This window comes from Vombatus ursinus, unplaced genomic scaffold (assembly GCF_900497805.2).
Source record: "Vombatus ursinus unplaced genomic scaffold, bare-nosed wombat genome assembly UNPS02001419.1, whole genome shotgun sequence".
Classification (NCBI taxonomy): domain Eukaryota; kingdom Metazoa; phylum Chordata; class Mammalia; order Diprotodontia; family Vombatidae; genus Vombatus; species Vombatus ursinus.
This window is the reverse complement of record NW_020941197.1, coordinates 29,995,737-30,020,376: the sequence shown is the minus strand read 5'-3', so window position 1 is coordinate 30,020,376 and position 24,640 is coordinate 29,995,737. Positions and strand designations below refer to the sequence as shown.

The window sequence follows — 24,640 nt, the reverse complement described above, 5'->3', positions numbered from 1 at the left end:
GGATAGTATGAAATATATTTATCAAAGCAAACAAGTGAAACAGTAATCAGAAAAGCTATACATATTATTAATGTAGGCAATAGAAGACACAAAGAGATGGGGTGGTGGTGGTGATCTAGGATGTGAAAATGCAATGAAATCTCAGCTCAACCAGGGAGAGAACTTTTTCATCCGAAGAGCCACTCTTAGCGGTCTCTGGGGGAGTAGGCACTGAGAATCAAGGGACATGTTGAAATACTGGCTCTGGGGGCAGGGATGTCTCTTGTTCACTATCTGAAGTCTGAGCCATGCCTTTTCTTGCTCTGTATCTCTCTTCTCCCTGTGCCCCTCTCTCCTGCAAACATCTTAGCCAATGTTGTGTTATATCTCTATCTGTACGCAGCATCACAAGGCTGTCCTTTAGGAAGCTGCTAGGCCACTTGTGTGTGTGTGTGTGTGTGTTTGTTTGTGTGTGTGTGTGTGAGGCTACATATTTATAACAGTTTTTTTCTTCGTGGCTTGAAAACAAAGAAGAGGCTCATCAACTGGGAAGTGGCTAAATAAATTGCAGTGGTGAGCGTATTAGAATATTACTTCTCCATAATTTGATTATAGGATCAGAGGCTGGGAGCTCGAAGTGACCATAAAGGTCATCTAGTCCAACTCTCTCATTTTACAGATGGAGAAATTAAGGTTCAGAGAGGTTAAAATAATTTGTCTAGGGTCACATAGCTAGAAAGTGTCTGAATTAGGATTTAACCCTTTCCAAGTCCATCACCCTATTCAATACATTCAAGGAAGCATGGGAAAAAAATGAACTGATGGAGAGTCGATTCAGCAGAACTAGGAAAACAACATACATAACAACTACAACAATCTAAATGGAAACAACAAGCCAACAAATATTATATAATTACAAGGAATAAGCTTATTCCCCAAGAAAAGATGAGAAAGCACCCCTTCCTCTCTTCTTTTCGCTGGTAGAGTGTGGGTGTGGAACATGGCATATGCTATTAGACTCAGTTGATATGTTGGTTAGTTTTGCCAAACTGTCTTTTTTATTGTTGTTTTCTTTCTCTTTTATTTTTTATTATAAGAGATGGTTCACTGGGTGGGGAAGAGGAGAAGAATATTTTTAGAAATGAAAGTAATATTAGAACAAAAAATAGCAAAATAAATTTTGAAAAAAAGAAATGGGCACACTATACTTTCATCTCAGACATTAAGAATTTTGTAGAACTGATCCGACCATTTTGGAGAGCAATTTGGAACTATGCACAAAGGGCTATAAAACTGGGCATACCCTTTGACCAAGCAATACCACTTCTAGGTCTGTATCCCAAAGAGATCACAAATATGGGAAAAGGACCCACATGTACAAAAATATTTATAGCAGCTCTTTTTGTGGTGGCAAAGATCAGTTGGGGAATGGCTGAACAATTTGTGGTATATGAATGTAATGGAATACTATTGTGCTATAAGAAATGATGATCAGGTAAACTTCAGAAAAACCTGGAAAGACTTATATGAACTGATGCTGAGTGAAATGAACAGAAGCAGAAGAACACTGTACACAGTAACAACCACATTGTGTGATGATTAACTTTAATAGATTTAGCTCTTCTCAGCAATACAAGGATCTAAGACACCTCCAAAAGACTCATGATGGAAAATGCTATCCACATTCAGAGAAAGAACTTTGGAGTCTGAATGCAGATGGAAGCATGCTGTCTGGTCTCCTTTTCTTTTGTTGTTTTGTTTTGTTTCTTCTTCCTCGTGGTTCCTCCCATTAGTTCTAATTCTTCTTTACATCATGATTAATGTGAAAATATGTTTAATATGAATGTGTAAGTAGAGCCTATGCCAGATTGCAAACCATCGTGGGGAGGGGGAAGGAGAGGGAGAGGGAGAAAATTTAAAACTCAAAATCTCATGGAAATGAATGTTGAAAACTAAAAATAAATAAATTAATTAAAAAAAAATTTGTAGCTCTCTGCTCTGTATCAGTTAGACACCAGAAATATGATAGATATCCAGGGGAAGCAATCTTTATTTTTAAATTTTGTTATAGTTGAATAATTGATAATTGACTATATTTTCATTTGATTTCAAAATATTTTGTGGCTAAGATTATGATTTGGGGGGGCACTTAGGATTGTGATTTCATCAGTTTGTGGAACTAACTCTTAATTTGCAAACTGCTAGGAATTCAAAGTTTTAAAGAACTGCCTGAGGCAAGGGGAAACTGAGTGACTTACCCAGACCACTCAGCTCTTATTAGAGGCTCAATTTGAATGCAGGTCTTCCTGAATCCAAGGTTAGCCCTTTCTCTCATGACTTCCTGCCTGGACTATCAATAGCTTTCTAATTTGTCTCCTTTCCTCAAGTCTCTCCACACTCCAATCAACCCTCCACTCAGTGGCCAAAGTATTTTTCCTAAAGCCAGGTCTGACCATGTCACCTGACCACCCTCCACTCAAGAGACCCAAGAAGCTTTCCATTATCTCCTGGATCAAATAGAATTTCCTCAATGTGGCATTTAAAGCTTGTCACAGCCTGACCTTTTCCAGTGTTCTTGCACTTTACTCTCTCTCCACATGTGTTTTGATCTAGCCACACTGGCATCTTTGCTGCTCTTCGTGTTTTGACTGAGGGCCTCCCTCCGAGTTGGTTCGCATGCCCAGCATCTGCTTCTTCCCCTCTGCCTCTTGGTTTTTCTGCTTCCTTCAGGACTCAGCTCATATCCCAACATCTGCAGGCTTTTCCTGGTTCTCTTTGCTCTAAGCATCTTTCCTGAGATTACCTCCAGTCCACTCTGTGTCTGTGTTCTATATGTATGTATGCATCTGTATACATATACCACACACATCATATATATGAGTATGTATATGTATGTGTATATATATATATATATTATACTCTATGTATATTGTGTATTTGGGCAGCTAGTTGGCATAGCGTATAGAATATGGGCCCTGGAGTCAGGAGGACCTCGGTTCAAATTCAGCCTCATATACTTACTAACTGTGTGACCCTGGACAAGTCACTTAACTCTGTTTGCCTCAGTTTCCTCCTCTGTAAAATGAGCTGGAGAAGGAAATGGCGAACCACTCATTTTCTTTGCCAAGAAAATTCCAAATGCAGTCACAAAGAGTTGGCCACACCTGAACCAATTGAACAGCAGCAGCAGCAGCAGCAGCAGCAACATTATTTATATGTTGTCTCTGGCACATAGAATGTGAGCTTCTTCAGGAAGAGGACAGTGTTTTTGCTTTTCTTTGTATACCCAACACTCAACATAGAGGATGGCACATGGTAAGCACTTCATAAATGCTTGTTGACTGACTAATCAGGTAGCATCTAAACAACTAGCAATCTAAATGTCTGAATGCATATATTTTTTTAAAGTAAATTTCATTCCATTAATGCTAATTACAATTTCTGTTTGGCATATAACTTCCTTATCACAGGAGAGCTGAAGTTGTTGCATGGTAGTACCAACTGTAGCTTATGTGGGAAAATACATTGGGACTGGAATAATTGCAACTGAATTGACAACAAGGAGAAGAGACAGACTGACCTTTTTTTGTCCCAGCCCCTTCCTTTCTCATGTGAAAGGAAGAAGGCAAGGAAGAAGGAGATTTTTTTCATTTCAAGAACTGCTGTTTGTTATCACTAATATAAATTGTCCTCAGGGCTTACTCATCACAGTAATAAATGTGGAAGATGTTGTGTCCAAAGATTTCCATTCTTATCAGTTGAAGTAATCAGAGCATAGATATACTGAATAAGATTAGAACTTCATTCCTTTCCAGGGTACACTCCTAACTATCCTGGACTTTCTCTACAAGACCCCAGAAGCCTCTTCACCTGGGAAATTCACCTTACCCCAGGCTCTCTCACATTTGAAGTACCCTCTTGGGCCTTTCCTTCTGATTTGTTGGTTCCTCCCAGAACCACTCCTGGAATACACTGGTGGAAATTTTAATGCTATTTTTGGTGATTTTTGAGTCCCCTTGCCATCTTGGTCATGTTCCTCTAAAATGCCCTCTGGCTCATAAATACCTTTCCTAAAATAGGGTGCCTAGAATTCAACATACTACTCTGGTCTGAGCAGAGAAGAATCAAGCAGTACTAATATCACCTATCATTTCTGTAGTGTGATATTTCAACCTAGTGTAGTGGGTAGAGAGCTGCCTGGGAATGCCATTTGTAATACCCACAGCAAGTGGTCATCCAGGCTCAAGTGAGGAGAAACCTATTATCTCCTAAGGCAATGCATTTCACTTTTGGATAACTCTACCTATCTGGAAAGTTTCCTTACTAGTCTAAGTCTTCTTTGCTATTTCCACCTATTTCTCTTCTCAAGTTGGTTTGGGGAAAACTGTGGGTTCCTCAAGTCAATTTGATAGGATTCAGTTTGAATCATTTCAATTCAACAAACACTTCTTATCGTCAAACATGAATAAGACACTCTGTTAAACTAGGGATAAAAAGACAGATGCTCACAGGAATGTATGCTTTTTTATTTTTATTTTTTGGTAGTGGGATGATCTGGACTTATATTACCCCTGTGATATGATGGGTGAGAATCCCTGTACTTATACAGAACAGCAACTGCGTTGTTCTTTTAAAAATGGTTTTAGAAAGCTGTGTGGGGCATTGAAAGGGTAAAATGACTTGCCCAGAATTATATAGCCAGTATGTTTCAGAGGTGAGACTTGAATCCCCACCTTCCTGATTTCCAGTTCTTTAGCCATTACTTTCATTCATAATTTAGTAACTGCTCAAGGCACAGTGCTGTCAGGTCTTTTGACATTATTAAGAGATTCAAATAATCCCTCCCAATGACTTAACAAAAGCAATTGAAAATAATCAAGTACCTTATTAGCTCTTAGATTAGTAGAGAGTATACCTTGGGAAAAATTCTAGATTTGGAGTTGGAATAGACCTTTGTTGCTGTTCAGTAGTTTTCAGTCTCGTCCAACTCTTTGTGACCCCATTTAGGGTTTCTAGGTAAAGATTTTGGAGCAGTTTGCCATTTCCTTCTCCAGCTTATTTTACAGATGAGGAAACTGAGGCAAACAGGGTTAAGAGACTTGCCCAGGGTCATATAGCTAGTAAATGTGTGTTTGAGGTCAGATTTGAACTCAGGAAGATGAGTCTTCCTGAATTGACCTTAGAGGCCAGCTAGTCTAACCCTTTCACTTAAAAGATGAGGAAACTTAGATCTCAGAGAGATGACATCTAAGAACACATAGATAGTAGCAGAATCAGGATTTGAACCTAGGTCCTCTAACTCCAAATCAGGCACGCTTTCAACTGTACCACTCTGCACAAGACTAATGGCTGAGTGCTATGAATGACATCAGAGCTAGGGTAAGATTCCCTTTACTCAGTTGTGTAAAGGTAAGCTTCAAAGGATAAAAGCTTATTGTTCTTTGAGGATGATGCTAAAATCTTCTCGTTGGAGAAGGTATACATGCCTATAGAGGCCAACGAATTGTAGACAATGCAAGTAAGCCTTGATAAGAGGAAATCTCTGGTTTATTATAGTATAGTATACTCCCCAGTCCTAGAATGATAAGATTGTAGATTTATTACTGGAAGTGATTTCAGAGACCAGGACATAGGATTTTGGAGCTAGAAGAGAACTTAGAAATGATTTTGCCCAACCATCTCAATTTCTAGATTGAGAGACTAAGGTCCAGAGAGGTTATCTGACTTGGCCAATTAAAGTTCAACAAGTAGTGAGAGGCAGAGTTAGAATTTGAAGACAAGTTGTCTGATGCCAAATCCAGTGCTCCTTATTCTAGTAACGATACTCAGATTGCTAAGTATCTGACATCGGACAACAGTTACTTGGAGAGAGCAGTACAGAAAGTGTTGTTGTTGTCATTGTTTGTCCTTTGTTTTCGAAGAGGACCAATGACATCACAGGGTGATATCTTAACTTGTGGGTGAATTGGATTTCAGTGAGGCAGAGTTGCACAAAGTCATCCATCAGCCTCACTCTTTCTTCCAGAGTCATCAAAGTCTAATGGCAAGACAAAGGTCAGGAAGAGTGGTGAGGGCTGGCGTGCAGACTTTGATGTCTTTGATGTCTGACCAAGCTCTAAGCGCTCCACAGCACCTGCTTTAGTTGCCTTCATGGCCATTGGAAGAAATTGTTCTCATCCTCCCATTCTGCTGGGGGTGAGAGAGAGGGAAGTCTCTACATGCTTGGGGTAGACATTTCCCTAACTCACCAATGGATTTGAGGCCTGTCAGTTACCATCAACTTGGTTTAACCCATTTACTCGAGATGATTTTGCCAGGGTATGACTACTGCCACAGTTGAGAGTTGAGTGATAGGTGGATACCAAAGATGGATGAACAGCTTTGAAAAGGGCTCTGCAAGCCTTTACACCATAAAGTATATCTGGACTTATATTTCCCCGTGATATAATGGGTGAGAATCCCTCCACTGACCCCATATATTGGACCCCATATACTCCAGAAGGTGTGTATATACCATAGGAAGAATACATCTGTATTCCTTGGTGGAGTTTAGGTACAGGGGATGTGAGAGACCCCAAGAAATAGTTATCTTGGGATCTTTGGGAGTAGTAAATGACTTGTTGCTGGACATATAATGTTTGTTGATATTTTCTTTTCTTTTAACAAACACTTACATATTGGAGCCAGTGTGTTTGCCAATGAGAGTTTGGTGTCAGTCTCTTGGGCTGCCTACTGGAACAATTTTCTCAGGTTTCTGGGTGGGAACTTGAGCCAAGGAAAGTGTAACATCCCACAAAATGTAACCTAGGCTTTTCTGGGCAGAGAGATCTCCTCCCTTCTAGCCCTACAATGAGAATCACACACTATGGGTCAGCCCATCAATTTACTTTATATCTCACAGTGCTTTTAAATTATTTGATAAAAGGTTACTATGGCTAAATGAGGAACATGATAGAAAAGTGAATGGCTCAAGGAAATCTGTCATCACCCACATGTGAAAAAACCTCAAAGTCTACTTCATTAACAGTATCTTTGGAAATGGGGGGGGAAACATTAAAAAAAATTTCCCTGAAGCCTTACTATATAAAGCACCCTGAGATTTTTTTTCCCATTATCCTCCTACTTCTCAGCAACACCTCCCCCTCCCTTCTCCCTTCCCCTTTCCCCCAACCATCTGCCCTGTCCCTTTTGGGTAGCCAGATTGCCTCTTGAGATCTGTTTACTGCAGCTACCTTGTTCTGCTATTAAAGTAGCCAAACTGTGACTGCTCTGCAACCTTATTCACCAGCAGGAACAGTTACTTATATTTAGGGCAGGGGGAGGAGATGGAGGAAGAGGAAGAAGAAGAGTAAGAGGAGAAAAAGGAGGAGGGAGAAAGGGAGGAAGAGTCCTTAGTAGTTAACTGACAAAAGCTATAATGCAAATTCCTTAATGTCATGGCATGAAGGGTTATTATTGCAGAGAGAGTATGGTATAGTGTCTTTTCCAGGAAAACCCCAAATGGGGTCATGAAGGGTTGGGCATGACTGAAAAATTACTGAACAACAATAAAATATGATGTAATGAAAAAAAACGGGCTTGTAGAGATCTGGCTTTCATTCCTCCCTCCAACACTTACATCCAATACATTTGTAAGTCAAGACATCACCCTCCTGATGTCATTGGCCGTCTTCAAGAGTGAAAGATCAAGGGGCAGCTAGGTGGCACAGTGGATAGAGCACCGGCCCTGAAGTCAGGAGGACCTGAGTTCATATCCGGCCTCAGACCAAACACTTGACACGTACTAGCTGTGTGACCTTGGGCAAGTCACTTAACCCCGATTGCCTCACTAACAAAAAAAAAAGAATAAAAGATCAACAACAACAACAACAATAGCAACAACAGTATAACCATGGGGAAATCACCTCACCTCTCGGAGATCTCCACTCCTAATTAGTAAAATGGTAATAATATTCTCTCTGCTAGGTACCTCACAGGCTTGTAATAAGAAAGGTACTTTTGTAAACCATAAAATGCTATGTAAATGTGAGCTATTATAGGAGCTCACTAACAAGGACTTAAATTAAGATGGTAGCATTGGAGCAGAATAGGACTGATATTTCAAAAGAACAAAGATATTTCAAAGTGATTGGCTGGGGTGAGGGAAGGGGAGGGACTGGGGAAAAGTCAATTTTAACTCTGAGATTTAGAGCCTAAGAACTGGACAAATGGTGGTGTCATCTACAGAAATAAAGAAGTTAGGAAGGAGGAACAATCTTTTCAGAAGAAGATGTTGAGTTGAGTTTTAGACAACTTGAATTAAGTGCTGGTGAGGCATTTATAGATGTCAAGTTGGTAATTGGAGATGTGAGACTGGAGATCAGAGGAGAGATGAGAGTAGGATATATAAATTTGGGAGTCATCTTGGTAGAAGTGATATTTAAGTCGTAGGAATGGATGAGATTTCCAAGAAGGAGAGTATGTAGGGAGATGAGTATTAAGAAGAAGGTCTTATGAAACACTTGTATTTCAGGTGCCCAAAAAGGGAAAACCCGGAAAAGACTGAGAAGGAGAATAAGGGAGAGAGGCACTGATAACTTACTTGCTGTGTGACTTTAGGCAAGTTATTAATTTTTCTCAACCTCATTTTCTCATTTATAAAATAAAGAGTTTGGACTACATGTCCTCTAAGGTGTCTTCCAGCTCTAAATCTATAATCCTATTGTCTCAAAAGGTAAAATAAACTTTGACTACATAAAAACAAAAAATATTTTGTTGGAGTAAAATCAGTGAAAACAGAATTAGAAAAGAAAGGGTAGAGAAAATTAATTGCACCAAATATCACTGTTAAAAGTCTGGTTTCCAAAACATAAAGGTAATTGACACAAATTTATAACACATGAACCCTCCACTAATAAATATGAAGTCAAAAGATATTAACAATTTTCAAAAAAAGATTTTCAAACTATAATTGACCAAATGAAAAATATTCCAAATCACTAATAATAAAAGAAATGAAAATTTTCTCCCTGCAAATTGGCAAAGATGAAAAAAAATGGAACAATTAATATGGTTGGAGGGCTGTGGGAAGAAAGGCATACTGATGCATTGTTTGGCGGAGTTGTAAAATGGTCCACCTGTTTTGGATTTCACTTTGAACTCATACAAGAAAATTGACTTGTCTATACTCTTTAATTCAACAGGCCCATTATGGGTATATATGCTAAGGAAATCAAAGGAAGAAGCAAAGGTCCCACATATACCAAAATATTAATCTTTTTTACTCTTTGTGGAAGAAATGAACTGAAAACATAGCAGGTATCTATCAAAGGGGGAACAGATTAAAAAATCATGATATATAAAGGCAATGGAACATGATTATGCAGAAGGAAATAAAAAATACGAGGAATTCAGAAAAATTTTGGGAAGACTTTTATGAACTGATGAATCTGATTAGAGCCAAAAAGCTACTTGCCTTAAATCACTAAGGGCACAAAAATTCATGGTGAATAGAATTTAGAACAGAACACCTCAGAGCAGGTATTCTAGTGAAAAAAGCAAAATGAAGAGAACAATATATATAATAATCTCAACAATTTAAATGAAAAATTCACTAAGTCAAATTATGAATAAGGAGGAAAACCAACAGATCATAGAGAAAAGATAATGAAATATGGCTCTTTCTCATAGCAGAGAGGTGTGTGTGAATGGGGGAATGAGGAAAGGGAGGCTGCAGCTGTTTAGTTGTGTTTGACTCTTCACGACCCCATTTGGGGTTTTCTTGGCAAAAATATTAGAGTGGTTGGCCATTTCCTTCTCCAGAGCATTTTACAGATGAAGAAACTGAGGCAAACAGGGTTAAGTGTCTTGCCCAGAGTCACACTGAAGCAATCCGGGTTAAGTGACTTGCCCAGACAGCTAATAAGTGTCTGAGGCCAGATGAGTCTTCCTGACTCCAGGCCAAGTGCTCTATCCACTGTGCCACCTAGCTGTCCTGAAGGGGAGGCTACTGGAACTAAATACTGTACACATTGTCAGATATCTCTGTGTTAGGCAGTTTCGCTGTTTTTTCTTTGTCAAAATGAAGGGTTCAATCTGGAAAGGGGGAATTGGAAATGACTGTGAAGTAAAAACAAAAGGCACCAAAAAGCTATTTTAAAAAAGAAATGGAGGAGCAACTATTAAGTATGTAGTAATAACCAAGATAAATCAGTGTTATGAAAACCGAGGTAGTAGAATCATGAATGGAATAGAGACCAATGTCACATGTTATAGAAAATTCAAGGGGCCTGAGCCTGAGAAGAGTCTACTGGACTTGGCAATTAATAAAACTTTGGTGACCTTGGGCAGGATAGTTTTACTAGAGATTGGAGAGTTTGAAGAGAGAATTGGTAAGTAGAGGTAGCAAGTTTGATTACTCTTTCTAGAAGGAAAGTCATCAGTAAAGGGCTCAGATGATCAGTTGAGCAGAATAGAATCATTGGATTTCAATAGAAAATCAATCAAAATAGAAAAGGAATGGGAAATAGACTCTATCAAGATATGAATTAGACTTTTTAATGGGAATTGGGATCAGATTGGAGCTTAAATAGCCACCTAGCTATGTGGCAAAATCTTAGGTTCAAGGAAGGCCTGAAGATACTTTAATTAATACCTCTATTCTTTAATTAGAAATTAAATTAAAAAGCAGTCTTCCTGGAAAAGTAACAAGTTTAAATTCACACAGTGGTGTAAATGACTTATATGCATGCCTGTCCTACTAGCAAGTGGTATTAGGTGGGGAGAAGAGTATAGAAAGAGGAAGCAGGGGGAAGGATGTTGAAGAGAAACTTGGCCTACTTACCAATTTTGCCAAAGGTTTTTAAAAATTGTTTATCCTAGAGAAGCTAAACTTGAAGGAAGAAAAAACTATTTTCAGATATCTGAAGGAAATATTGAATGGTACCCAAAAGAAGACAGTGGTTGGAAAACTACAGCAGGAGAATAACCTGATCAGAGCCATATAGCTTCTTGCTTGAAAGAGTGCTTATCCTTTTAGGGCACAAAAGTTCATGGATCTAGAAAAGGATCTAGAGCTGGACAGGGCCATACAGCAGGAGTTTTCAATTTTGTGTCATGGACCCCTTTGGCAGTCTGGTGAAATTCTTCTCAGAAAATGCTTTTAATTGCATAAAATAACACACATAGGATTAAAAAGGAAACAAATTATATTGAAAGAGTTAAAATAATTTTTTAAAAATTCAGCCAATAAACATTTGTTATCTCACTATGGGCTATGCATTTCTGCAAATCTCACCTCTTTTGATCCTTACAAAAACCTGTGTGGTACATACTATTATCCTCATTTTACAGTTAATAAAACTGAGGTTAAGTGACTTGCCTAGGGTCATATAGCTAGTAAATACCTGAGGCTAAATTTGAACTCAGGTCTTCCTGACTCCAGGCCCAGAGCTCTATCCACTGCATTATCTAATTGCTTGTAAAAGACAGTCTCTGCCCTCAAGGAGCTCACAGGCCTCCGTATCTACTTCTTTCTTTTAGAGAGGAAACTGAGGGCCAAAAATGTTGTTCAAGCAAAGCCATGACCACAAACTCGTACGCCCGGCTGAATGCATTCAGGAATCCGATAGACCATCCATCCTCAGTCTAAAAAAAGTTCCAGAGAAGCTCTGCCCGGAGGCTGGGGGCTGGATCACGCCGCTCTGGGATTCCCAGCCCTGATTGGTGACCTTGGAGGTGGGGGCGGAGCCAGAAGTCCACAGGTGGCCGCGGGCTGGGGAATGCGCGCCTAGCCCTGCGGGTGGGCCGCTAGGCGTCGCACTGGAGTCGCGTCTCCGCGGTTGCCGGGGCGACGGTGCGGGGGTGTGCTTTAGGGGAAGGCGTGCGGGGTGGTTGGGGCAGAGGGGCGGGAGGGAGCGGCGGGGCCTGGGGGGGTGTGGCTCCCGGGGCAGCGCTAGGGGCCCGCGCGGCGGCTCCCGGGGCAGCGCGAGGTGGCGGCGGCGCTGCTGCTGCTCGCACTGGTGCGCCCGTCAGGAGGCGGCGGCGGCGGCGGCTGGCTCTGAGCGCCCCGGGGCGCTGCTTGAGGGGACTGGCCGGGGAGGGCTGCTAGAGGCGCCCAGGACCGGCGGAGGGAACCTGCGGAAGGTAGCGGCCGGAGCCAAGCCGGGTGGTCTTCGGGGACAGCGAGCGAGGACCCCGGCCGAAGCCCCCGTAGTGCTGCGACGCGGAGCCGGGTAGGGGGCGAGGGAGGCGGGCTCCTGGCAGCCCCCGGAATGACTTCGAGGGGCTCCCCTCTGGCGCCCCTGCTGCTCCTCTCTCTACTAGGTAAGACCCCACACTCCTCTCCCTCCCAGGTGGTTTGGGCACAGGTGGGGCAAGTGCCTCCAGCGGGCCCGGGAATCTCAACTTTTCCTGGGGCCGGTTGCTGCCCATCTGTTTAACCAGGGCCAGCCTGGTGCCCACTCCAGCGAGCTGATCGATCCGCGACGCCTTCCCCCATCCAGCCTTCATCTATTCTAACTGAAGATCGATCATCGCGCTCCCCCCGCCCCCCGTGAGACCTACCTTCCGCCTCTCACCCACCCTGCCCAAATCTACTGCCCGTCTGGAAACGCAACCCCATTTAAATGACTCTTGTAGCCAGCTTGGGACGGTATTTGGAGCTAACTTCCGAGGTCCAAGGATGAGCTTTTTAACGAATTCATAAAACTTCGTGTATGGGTTTCTACCCAAGTCTCTTAAGAATACAGACGCAGACACATTCATTGATCTTTATTGTAGATGGAAATGTGAATTCTGCAAACAGGTCAGCTTTGAAATTGACTCGATGAATATATTTTATGCTTAAAAAGTAAAATATATTTTATGCTGCTCCGAGGCTTAGAGTCTCATTTTTATGTACATTGCCCTCCTTCTGCTCCATAATGTCTGTAAAAATGTTCATTTTATTTGAAGTTAGTTAAGTTCAGAATAAAAATTTTTTGAAAATTCCACGAAAATGTAAGTTGCCACATGGTATTATGATCAGAATAAGTATGTGCCTTCCCCTCAAAATTTCTTTTAAAAGGTTTCCTTAATTATTTTTTCTTGCACCCTGTTTATCTTTTTAACTCGTTTGTTTTCATTTAAGTTGCTTTTGTAGTTTTGACACCGGTTTTCTTGTATAAAGCATCTTTTCATCCATACTCTTTTTCTCTGTTTCCTGCTTCACCTTCTGCAGAATGTGTTCTGATGTAATTAATAATGAAGATTTGGTGAAATTGGTTTTGAAAATTCATTTTTAAAAAGTTTTAGTTAACTTTCCTGAATTTTGTGGAGACTGTTGAGGTTTGCCCAATTTTATACTGTTATTGGTTTGCCAATCAATTTGTCTTCAGACTGGGAACCAACTCTGAGTTGTTATCTGGTGAATGATTGGTTCACTTAGTAGGGAAGAGGAGAAGAAAGCACTTGATAAAGCCCCTTTTCCCACAGAAACTGTCGAAGGCATAAATATAAATATAAAAATACAAAGCATTTTTCTGGAGCTCCATATGTGTGAATCAGTAGTTATACACAAATAATGATTTTGTGAATATAATATACATATATATCATTTTGTGTCTTCAAACTAGGTTTGGTAATGATTTTGTGAATATATATATATATGTATATATATGTATGTATATCTATCTCATATTGTGTCTTTAAACTAGATTTGGTCATGTTCCCAGATGGTTAAAGTGAGTAGGCTGCAATTCCCCTCCTTGTGTGGTAGACAGCAGCTCTCCTATTGGTTACTTTTCCTTTCTTACATCCTTCATGTGTTACATCCTGAAGAGTGAGTGGGCTTTTGCTTCAACCTCTCCAACTAATCAAGATTAGTATAAACTGTCATCTGAAGGACCAGGGGAGATTTGATTGCAGGGGTAGCTAGGTGGTGCAGTGGATAGAATGCCTTCACTCGACCAGGCATGAAGTCAGGAAGATCTGAGTTCAAGTTTAGCTTCAGGTACTTGCTAGTTATATGATCCTGGGCAAATCACTTAAACTCTCTTTCATTTTCCTCTGTCTGTAAAATGGGCATAACAGTACCTACCTTCTAGGGTTGTTGTGAAGGTCAAATGAGTTAATAATTGTAAATTGCCCGGCACATAGCAAGCTCTATATACGTGTTAGCTGTTGTTATTGTTGTGTATGCTTCCCTTGTGTATTTTAGTTTTGGATATTTCTTAAGAACTGAAATGATTCAATGACTCCTTAGACTGTTGTTGTTTAGTTGTTTCTGTGGTGTTTGACTCTTCATGATCCCATTTGGGACTTTCTTGGCAAGGATACTAGAGTGCTTTGCCATTTCCTCCTCCAGCTTATTCTACAGATGAGGAAACTGAGGCAAGCAAGGTTAAATGACTTGTCCGGGGTCACACAACTAGTAAGTAAGTGTGTGAGGCTGGATTTGAAATCAGATGTTTCTCACTTCAAGCCAGGCTTTCAATCCACTGTGACTCCTTGCCGCCTCGTAGAGGGAACCTTAAAAGGTCACTTACTTAGGACTATCAGTCTCTCGAGAAGTTATCCTGTTTTAAAGCGTTGCTGGGGTTAATCCATTGTCGGTAGCATTCTTCACTAGCTCCCTAAAACCGATTCATCCAGCATGTATTTACTGAGCATTGGCCGAATTCCAGGACACTGTGCTCATTACGCTGGAGAGTACAGGGATGAATAAGGGTCCCTAACTAACTTCAAGGCATTTTACGCTTATTAGGGGAGGTAAGAGACATGTCCATTGTAATTTAAGGCTGAATGTGGTGATGGTTGTTAGAGAGGAAAAAAGTGCTGTGGAGATTCAGAGAGGAAGAACTTTCTTTCAGGTAGAGGGTTTGGATTTTGAAGTGAGCCTAGAACGACGAGGAGAATTTTCAATAGATGGACGGTGGGATGTGGAAAAGATAGTCTGGGCGGAGAGAATGACAAAGTCATGAAGTCAGGACAGTGTGTTTAGGAATGGAGAGTAGGGCTGTTTCCATGAAGTGGAGGTCATTTCTTATTGAGTAGTGGGACATAAGACTGGATAGATAGGTTTGAAGTGCTGTAAGTATACTTGGGTGAGTATTTCCAGTAGATTTCTGTGTTATAGGTTTGGCCGAATTTCTAGTTGAAAAATTCAACTAGTCTCTCTAATAACCTTCAGCTTTCACCATGTTTACCTTAGCAGTCTTTATTCTAGACTAAATAACCTCAATTCCTGACTCTTTTTATAGAAAACTTATTCCTTCCCTCTGTTGATTATTTTCAATTTATCCTATACATGTATGTACATGTATATGTATATAGTGCACATGTACATATATATTGTTTGTACATAGTTATTTGTATGTTTCCCTCATTACACTATGAACTCCTTGTGAACAGGGACTGTCTTTTGCTTTCTTTGTGTCTGTAAGGTTTTGCACAGAGCCTGGCACATAGTAGATATTTAATAAATGCTTATTATTGACTGATCTCATCATATTTCTGTCTGTGCTATTTACATTTTTATATCTTATTTTTTAAGTGAGAAAGCCCAAAACTGAGAATGTTCTAGTAGGGGGGCACCTGGTACCAGGCATGATAAATGTAAAGAAAAAGCAGTTGCTGTAATGCATCTTGATATGACTGACTCAAAATTATATCATTATGAACTACAAATATGGTAGATACAACATGTGAAATTTGAAATGTATAACATTGAATCAATAATGAAATGAAAGAAATATTATCAGCAAAAGAAAATTCATTAGGAAATCTGATTTAGTTAAACTTCCAGCTCTAGAGGGCTTCTCTTGATTTATTTCTGTGGCCTCACTTAAAACTTTTAAGAGAAAAATCCATGCCTATAGAACTCCATGGCATGGGTTTAAAAATAGTAAAGAATTTAGATTTCACAGAGTTTGTATTGAAAAGAAACTTCAATATCATTTAGTCCACACCCCTCATTTTATAAAAAAGGTAGAGATGTCCTACATGTAGCAGGCAGTGCAGCTGGGGTTAGAACCCAGCCCTCTGACTTCAAATCTGGTGTTTTTCCTTTTACCATGCTGCCTTCTTTGCAGCATATCTGCAAAGAAAAATAGTAGTCATTTAATGTTCAGATGGACCTGAGACTTCATCAATGTGAATTCCCTCTAATCATGCAGACTGCCATCCATCCACACCTGATTCTTGTCCATGCTCTTCCGTGAGTGTACCACAGTAGGTCTATTCAGTGTGCTGGGGGCCTTAGTTATAAATACAAATGAGGAGAGTCATAAACCTAAGTGGGAAGGAATTCTGTGCATTTTAGTGTAAATTTCACCCCTAGATTCATTAAGTATCAATTTTGGAATGTAGTGCTTTTTATTTAGGACTTCAAGTTTGGGCCACATGTAGCCTACCAAATTTGGGTGGACATTTTAAGAAATTGGAGCTTTACATATCATCTCACATTGTGACCAATATATATAAGGCACAAAACTTTTTCTACACAGGTTTCTTAAAACATGATACTTGTATTGCTGTCAGACAGGAGGCAATGATGCAATGATAAAGGGTGCTTGTTTTGACGTTTTTTTCCCCCCTTGGTAACAGTATGTGGCAGATTTTCAAATGTGTTATCACACTTTGATAGTGGAAACATCTATACTGAAAATTCTCTTTTAAATCTTCATACTTCCCCCGTGTGATTTGGTGTCAAATAAGGTGATGTGCTAGTGCATAAGATTATGCAGTTGAGGTATATGAAAACAGGGATAACACTGGTTAAGTTGGGGCCAAGTTTGCATATGGTCCCGTACAGTTTTCCCTAATAATCCCTGTCTTTGCAAATATGGCCTCATTTCTATCCTGCAAGTCTTGACTGATGCTCTGAAGCTGTAGTTGGTGAATTTCCTGCATCACAGTCACCTAGAATAAAAATCTCCACCCTTCCTCTCGCTTCTCCCTGAGTTGGAAAGGAAACTCATCCAGACAACACCCTATCTCGCTTTTGCATTTGGAATCAGCCCCTTTTCTTCTTTCCCCCATGCCTGTCTTTTGGAGGCCCAACAAAGATTTCTGGGTCACAGTTTGAGAGCCACTGGTTTAGGAGATTATAAGCTCATATGTGTATTCAAAATTCATCAGCTTTCAGCCGATAATGGTCCCAAAAGTGGAATGTGAATTCATTAACTTTTTAATTTAGCTTATCTCGCTGTATTGGAAAAACGTTTTCCCCCTTTCCATGAACGTTTGGATAACTAGTTCCCTCTTCCAATTGTTACTAAATAATAGTAACTTTTTGCATTACTAACACCTCTAAATCACAGAAATGGCAAGTTACACCAGTTTTGATAAGGTAATGTAATGAAGTCCTCATTTTAAAGACGTATAGATTGAGCCAGAAGTGAGTTGCAAATTTTGTGCCGTAAAAACATATTTTTTGAACTACAAAGGACCTTAGAGGCCATCCAGACCAACCCTCATTTCACAGATGAGCCTAGAAAGGTGTAGTGACCTTCCTAAGGTAATTGTGGTAGTAAGTAGCCCATCTGGGATTTAAGCCAAGGCTCTTCTTGCTTGAGATCATCAGATGCTGCGACATCATGTTAGATCATGTGGCCCCTGGCCTTCTCCATACTTCGGGTAGAATCCTGTTTTAGTGCATGTCATTAAAATGGTCACTTCTGTAAAATGGGGCAGTTTTCTTATTCTGGCACTCAGACAGTTCATACTAAGACTTTTTTTCTGTGCCTATCATAGAAGCTATTAAATGAAAAGATTCATTACAACATGAGGTCAGAAGTGTCTCTCCATTTAAGCTGTCTGATCACATGATACACTTAAGGCACAAGCTTTATTTTGATGCAGCATGGACAGCAACACCATTGAGAACTCAGAAGCACTGATTTCAGAAAAATTCCTGGGCTTCAGACAGTTGTTGGGGAGGAAAGCTGAGGCTCTGAAGTCAAAGGATGATGACAGGCTGGTGAGATGGGGAGGATGTGGCTGGTTCCATGGGGAACCAAGGTCCTAGAGACATTTGTAACATTGTGACATTAAATTAGTGGTACAGCATTGAAGCATTTCTACTGTGGTGGGGGTTTTATTTTTGTTTGGAAACAAAACCAGAAGAATTCTGGCAAATAACTTGAAGAAATTTTTCTCCTTTCAGGAGAAATGAAAATAATTTTCAAAAATGCTTCCCAAGGTTCTGATGCTAGAGTTTTAGTTTAGCCAAACCTACTTGAAACTGTCATATACTCAGCTATCACAATCCTTTTAGATGATGATGAGCCCTCCAAAAGTTTATTTTAAAATGCAGTACTTAGAGACCTTTTGCTCTCTTTCATGGATGGTGCTTAGTATCTCTGGTGTCCTCAAATAGCTCCTAAGTTTATTCTTGAAATGGGGATTTTTTTTCCTTCCACAGAGATCTCTGAAGGGTTTGAAAGAATGGATTTGGGTTTTTAGGAATTTATTTTAGAACCCTGAGAAAACTCAGAATTTATACTCCAAGGTCTTCATTTTCCTTTATACTTTTTTATTTGGCTAGGCAATGGGGTTAAGTGACTTGCCCAGGGTCACACAGCTAGTAAGTGTCAAGTGTTTGATCTGAGACCGAATTTGAACTCAGGTCCTTCTGACTTCAGGGCTGGTGCCCTATCCACTGTAACACTTGCTTTCTTAATAGATTTTCCTTTCTCCCCCTCCCCTCTCCCCCCTCTCCCCATGTTGGATTGGGAATGGGGATTGTTTTGTTTTTCTTTTTTTAATGAATGTTTCCTCTGTTATGGCCAATAGTTTCAATAGAATTCTATATTCAGACTTGATCACTGTGTTTTGGGAAAGGACACCATGGTAAGAGAGGGCTTTAGGGTTAAAGCACCCTTTGGAAATAGTGCAAAGGAGTTGGTTCTTGAAAGCCTAGGTCCCAATCACAGAAAAAGGGAGTAGATCATGAGAAGTGAAACCAATAGTGAAGATGAGACACTGTTAGGTAATCACTTTATGAGGTGGGAACAGATTCTTTGAGTGAATAAGAGAGATTCATTATAGAATGAACAGTAATAGACCTTTAAAAGTCAATCCAAATAGAAGTCAGGCCTGAAGAGGTACCTAGTTCTTGATAAGACCAGAAGACTCATGGAGCTGGAGAAGAGGAGGCCACAAGAAGCCACATGGTGCTATAGAGAGCCATGCCTGTACGGTTGGGTTGATTTAACACAAGGGACATACTGTCAATGAACTCTCCTTTCTACCCTTTCCCCTGTTCTGTATTTTCCTTATCCCCTTAGGTTCCTTCATGGGAGCCTGAAACCTTTACCTCAGGGTACTGGGAAAGTCTATTTACTTTTCTCTGTTTTAAAGATTTATTTTGGCTTTATAAATAATGTTTACTTCTGGCATTTGCTAATCTATGTTTCAGTCTATCAAGAAGCCTATACATGAACCTCTTTATTCTAAGCACTCAGGATTCAAAGAAAGGTAGTAAAAAAAGTTACTGACTCCAGGGAGTTTACATTCTTACTGAGGAAACGACACATAAACGAGTAGACAAGTACAAGATATGTACAGAGTAGAAGGAAAGGAAAAAGTAGACTTGGAGCTCAGTCTGGAATGTCACTGGAAGCAAGCATTAGACAGAAAGGTAGATAAAGATTAAGGTAGATTGAAGTGTTTTGCCAGAAGCACTTTCTTTGGCTGGGAGCATGGACCTAAAAACTAAGAATGAAAAAAAAAAAGATAAAGAAGATTACAGATCCTTTGATACAGTCTTCCTGGGACAAATGAATGAGTCAGTAGAAGGATGAGGAAAGGACAGAAAGAAATGGTTGAACAATACTGCTTACCACATTTCCCCACCACTGCTCTACTAGAAAAACCATAAGGTAACTGTGACCACTACCCTTTCTTAAGGCTTACTAGAAAGCTGAGCTTTTAAATCTTTTTGGGTTCCCTGAATGACATGTAACTTCCTGGTGTGGGTAGGTATTGGATTTGAAGGCCTCTGAGATTCCTTGCGATCCTGGGTCTGTCCTTCAAAGATCTTTATGCTGAACTGCCTAATTATCCAGTCTCTAGCATTTGTTATCCAGCTTTTAACCCACTTCCACAAATTTGTTTTGCTCTGGCACTCCTTTGACATCTCTTTATCTTAAAAGTGCTTTGGGGTCCAGTTTTGGAACAGTAGCACCATGGCTGCCTGAGGCTCTTCAGGTCCACAGGAAATACCTTTTGCCTTATTCCCAGCCCCTTCCAGTCAATATCCCCACAGATCCATCACGGGCACATTTTGGAGAATTTAAATTTTATTGAGTTGATCTTATCTTACAGTAAGATGTGGTTTCAGTTGAAGGATAGTTATAGATATAGCAATATTTATGTTCTTAGGAACCTTTTTCAACAACCTCTTCCCCTTCCCTCTGATACTTGTTTACAGTGTACGTGGCAATTTATAAATTAAATAACCATTTTCCCAATCTAATATTTAACTTATAATTAATAATTAAATAGCCACATGTTCCGTATAATAAGTTTAATGACCATATATGCCACTAGGTTTCCATTGTCAACAAGGGTTAAATAAAATGTGGCAATGTTGGTGGTATACCATTGAAATAGCATTCTACTTGGAAGACTGCAGGGATGTACACAATAACATATTGAAGCACAATTGAAATTCTCTTAAGAAGGCATTAGAATTTTCAGGTCTGCAGACAGTGTCACAGGTCTTCTCGTATGACTTGCCACATCTATGTGCCTGATGCCACCTGCAGTTTCACGTATACACTCAAAGTTTGCTAAACTTAAAAATGGTCTCACTTGCACATTCTCATAATTTGTTTCACACTCATAGAGGAAACTTAGAGGTCACAGGATCAAATCATGTCAGAGTTAGAAGGGACCTGAAAGGTCATCTAGTGTAACTGTACCTGAATGGGAACCCCTTCCAGAGCCCCTCCTGACAACCCTTTGAACTCCAAAATACCTGCCCTGGTGCCCAGCAGTCCTGATTGGGATTGCCTCTTGTGACTCGCTATATCTAGGTTGGTGCTAGCCAGGTTTCACTTTGCTTCCCTCCATCTTCTTGACAAACACCTTGTTACTCTCTTTCCTTTTGGAACCTCAATCAAATCAATACTGCCTTTGCTACTGGAAACAGTGTGCCAGTGGAGCCCTGGTTCCACTCCCCATGGCTGCACTCATCACTCCTGTAGACTTCCAACCCCATGTGTGTCATTTACCCCATTACAGTGTAAGCTCTGTGGAGCAGGGACGATCTTCACTTTTGTAGTTGTGTCCTCAGTGTTTAGCACAGGGCTTTTAATAAATCATTTTTTCAGTCTTTTTTTTTTCAGTCATGTCTGATTCTCCATGACCCCATTTGAGGTTTTTTTTTTGGCAACGATAATGGAGTGGTTTGCCATTTCCTTCTCCAGCTTATTTTACATATGAGGAAACTGAGGCAAATGGTTAAGTGACTTGCCCACACAGGGTCACACAGTTAGTAAGTGTCTGAGACCAGATATGAACTCAGGAAAATGAGTCTTCCTAACTCCAGGCCTAGTGCTATGTCCACTTTGCCTCCTAGCTGCCCCACATAAAGTGCTTTTAATAAGTACTTCTCATTAATCCAGCTTCCACTTAAAGATGTCAAGTGACTTTCCCTAGTCAGCCTGTTCTACTTTGGACCCCTCTAATTGTTAGGAAGTTCTTTTTTATGTCGAGCTTTAATCTGCCTCTCCGTAAATTCTATGTTCATTTCTCCTAATTCTGAGGGACTGGTGTTTTGATAGTCGTGACAGCCATTCATATAGTTGGAGACAGATGCCATGGCTCCGCTAAACCTTTTCTTCTCAGTCTGTCAGTAGTCAGGTGTGTGCCAGATACAATTCTAAGCACTAGGGACACACAGAAAGGCAAAAACATAACCTCTGCCCTCAAAGAGTTCATATTCTAGTGAGAGAGACAGTATGTAGACAACTATGTACAAACAAGATATATACAGGATGATTTGGAGGTGGATTGGTTGGTGGTTGTTGTCTTTAATGTTTGAAGAGGACCAAAATGACATCCCTATGTTGGAGTCAAGGTACAGTGTGTCTGACTGTGGCTCATCAGACCAATACAAGCTGGGAAGGCTCTGCCACAGGTTGGGCACAAAGAGTCCGTGTGAACATTTGGGGTGGAGATATCTGGATCTGGGCATCTCGTGTTTCTCTTGAATTACTGCAGTTCTGCTCCACAGACCACGGCACCTTCTTTAATGTGGGCACGCCACACTGGGTGGTCCTTTGCCAATGTCTCACATATCATGCAATTGATTCCAAAGCTCTTCAGAGAGACCTTAAGGAACTGAGGCAAACAGAGGAAACTTAGAGGTTCCAGCGTCAAACAAGGCCAGCGCAGGAGGCGTTGTTCATCCTTTGTTCTTAAAGAAGACTGATGGCACCAGGAGATCTATGTCTTGACTTGCAAGTGAATTGAATTAGGAGGTAGTCTCAGAGGGAAGGCACTAGCATTAAGGAAAATTGGGAAAGGCTTCTTGAAGAAGATGGGGTTTTAGTTGAGCTCTGAAGAAAGTGAGGAAAGCCAGGAGGTAGAATTGAGGAGGGAAGGGCTGCAGGCCAAACATTCAAAGTTCTTTCCATAGTCTCTGTATGGCATTAATTCAGGTCCTTTGCTATTGTTTCTCCTTTTCTGGCTATGCTTCAGTTTGTCAATGAACTTCCTAAATAATGGTACCCAGAAATGAATGTAATACTCTGGATATTGTCTGAGTAGAGCAGAATATGAATGATTGAAAAAGCGTTTGTTAATTGTTTATTGTGTACCAAACACTACGCTAAAATCCAAGGATACAGATAGAAAACTTGAGATAGTCCTTTTGTTCTCAAGGACTTCTCACTATAATTGAGGGAGCCAACAAATAAAAGAAACTTCAGCTAAAAGTCCTAAGGGACAGTGGAGGAGTGGTCAATAGACATCCGAATCCTTAGTTGAGTTAGTACATCAGATGACAGTGCTGGAGGTTTGTCGAGCATAAAGGCAAGGTGGATAGTAAGGTCTGGAGGACCTTAGGGGGCAGTGGAAGGTTGAATGACAAGGCCTTATGGTCCTCTATTATAGCAGAAGGAATAGAGTTGGTGATTCCCATTTCATACAAACTGTAGTGCACTTATAGGTGGATTCTGGCCAATCTGGGTTTGGAACAAAGGGGGAAGGCAAGTGCTCAGGGTTCAGATACAAGCAAGCCTGACAATTCCTGCCCTTAAGGAGCTTATATTCTGATAGGGGAAGACACACCGAGAGGAGAACAATGACCAAGGAGGAATATTTTGGACTAGGAAGTCCGAGAGAATGCTGATTAGAGTGAAAGGACAACTTAACCATGAATGCTAGTTTTGATTTGATTATTGTTCTCAGAGGTTAGAAAACAGGTGTGAGGGAGAGATGACCAGGGAAGTAGAATAGTGGACCTGAGACTATCAATCCCTTCATTTTGGGTGCTGTTATTTGGGTTAATGTTTTTGGATGCTGCATTACGCTGTTGATTCATAGTGAACTTGCTGTCCACTGAAACAGCCATATTTCTTTCCTATGAGCTATATAGTCTAGGTATGGTTTGTGCAGTTGATTTTTTTTGTAAGGATGTAATATATTAAAGGTAAATTTAATTGTAATATTTGACTCATTGTTTTAGGCTCTTGAGATATTTTTTGAATTTTGACTCATCCAGCATGTTAGTTATACTTTCCATCTTCTTGTCTTATGCAAATTTCATTAGCATGCTTATTGGTAAAAATCTTGAAGAGTATAGACCCCTGGAATGTTTCACTAGAAACACACCTTTGGATTGACAAAAGCACGGAGGACTTGATTTAGTAATCAGAAGTCAGTAAATCAGAATTCAATAAACATTTATTAAGGGCCTACTGTGTATGAGGCACTGTGCTAAGCACAGAGGATGTAAATATGAAAAGATAGACAGAAGCAGAGCGATAGTTGTTGATATCTGCATAGAGGACTGACCTTGGGAGTATGAAAGATCTGGGTACTGGTCTTGCCACTAATGCTGCCAGTGTGACCATGACCAACTCTCAGTATCTGTGCAATTTCTAAAGACTGTGAGTGTTAGAGAGTTGCTCATCTGCATCAGTGGGGGGACTTTCTACACCTGTAGTTCACACCGATGAAATCAGAGGTTCTCCCTCATCCCTCCCCCAAGGGGGAAGACATTGTGCTGGGTACTGATGGGGCATAAAAGTTAATTAAGATATGGTTCATGCCTTTATGGAGCTTCTAGTCTAGCAAGGGGAAACGATGACAGCATATGCAAACTTGGAGTACTACCAATCCCAATAAGAGCTATCTCCGTATAGTGCTTTCAGGATTACAAAGTGTTCTTGATACATTCTCATTGATCTTCTCAACAGCCTTGTAAAGTTGGGGTATTTGGGTCACTCTCACTGTTTTGCAGATGAAGAAGCTGAGATTCAGAGGACACAAGTGATTTGCTCATGGTATCAGAGCTAGCTACTAAGTGTTGGGGGTAGAGTTCAAATTCTTGTGATTCCCAAATTCAGTGCTCTTTCTGCCATACCAAACTCCCCTCTCCCCACCCTCATATGATAAATATACAATCAGGATATTGTAGAATAGAAGGGATCAAGAGCAGGAACTAGGCAGGGTATTATTGAGGTCAGGA

At 40.4% G+C, this 24,640-nt stretch overlaps 1 protein-coding gene across 1 annotated transcript in view; it reads left to right on the top strand.

The window, feature by feature from the left end:
- Nucleotides 1-12,224: 12,224 nt before the first annotated feature.
- IGSF11 (immunoglobulin superfamily member 11) overlaps nucleotides 12,225-24,640 on the top strand; it is a 189,020-nt gene continuing 176,604 nt past the window's right edge. Inside the window, exon 1 of the mRNA XM_027867686.1 lies at nucleotides 12,225-12,282. Within this exon, the coding sequence (XP_027723487.1) occupies nucleotides 12,231-12,282 (52 nt within the window). The 5' untranslated portion in view covers nucleotides 12,225-12,230. The remainder of the gene's footprint in view (nucleotides 12,283-24,640) is intronic.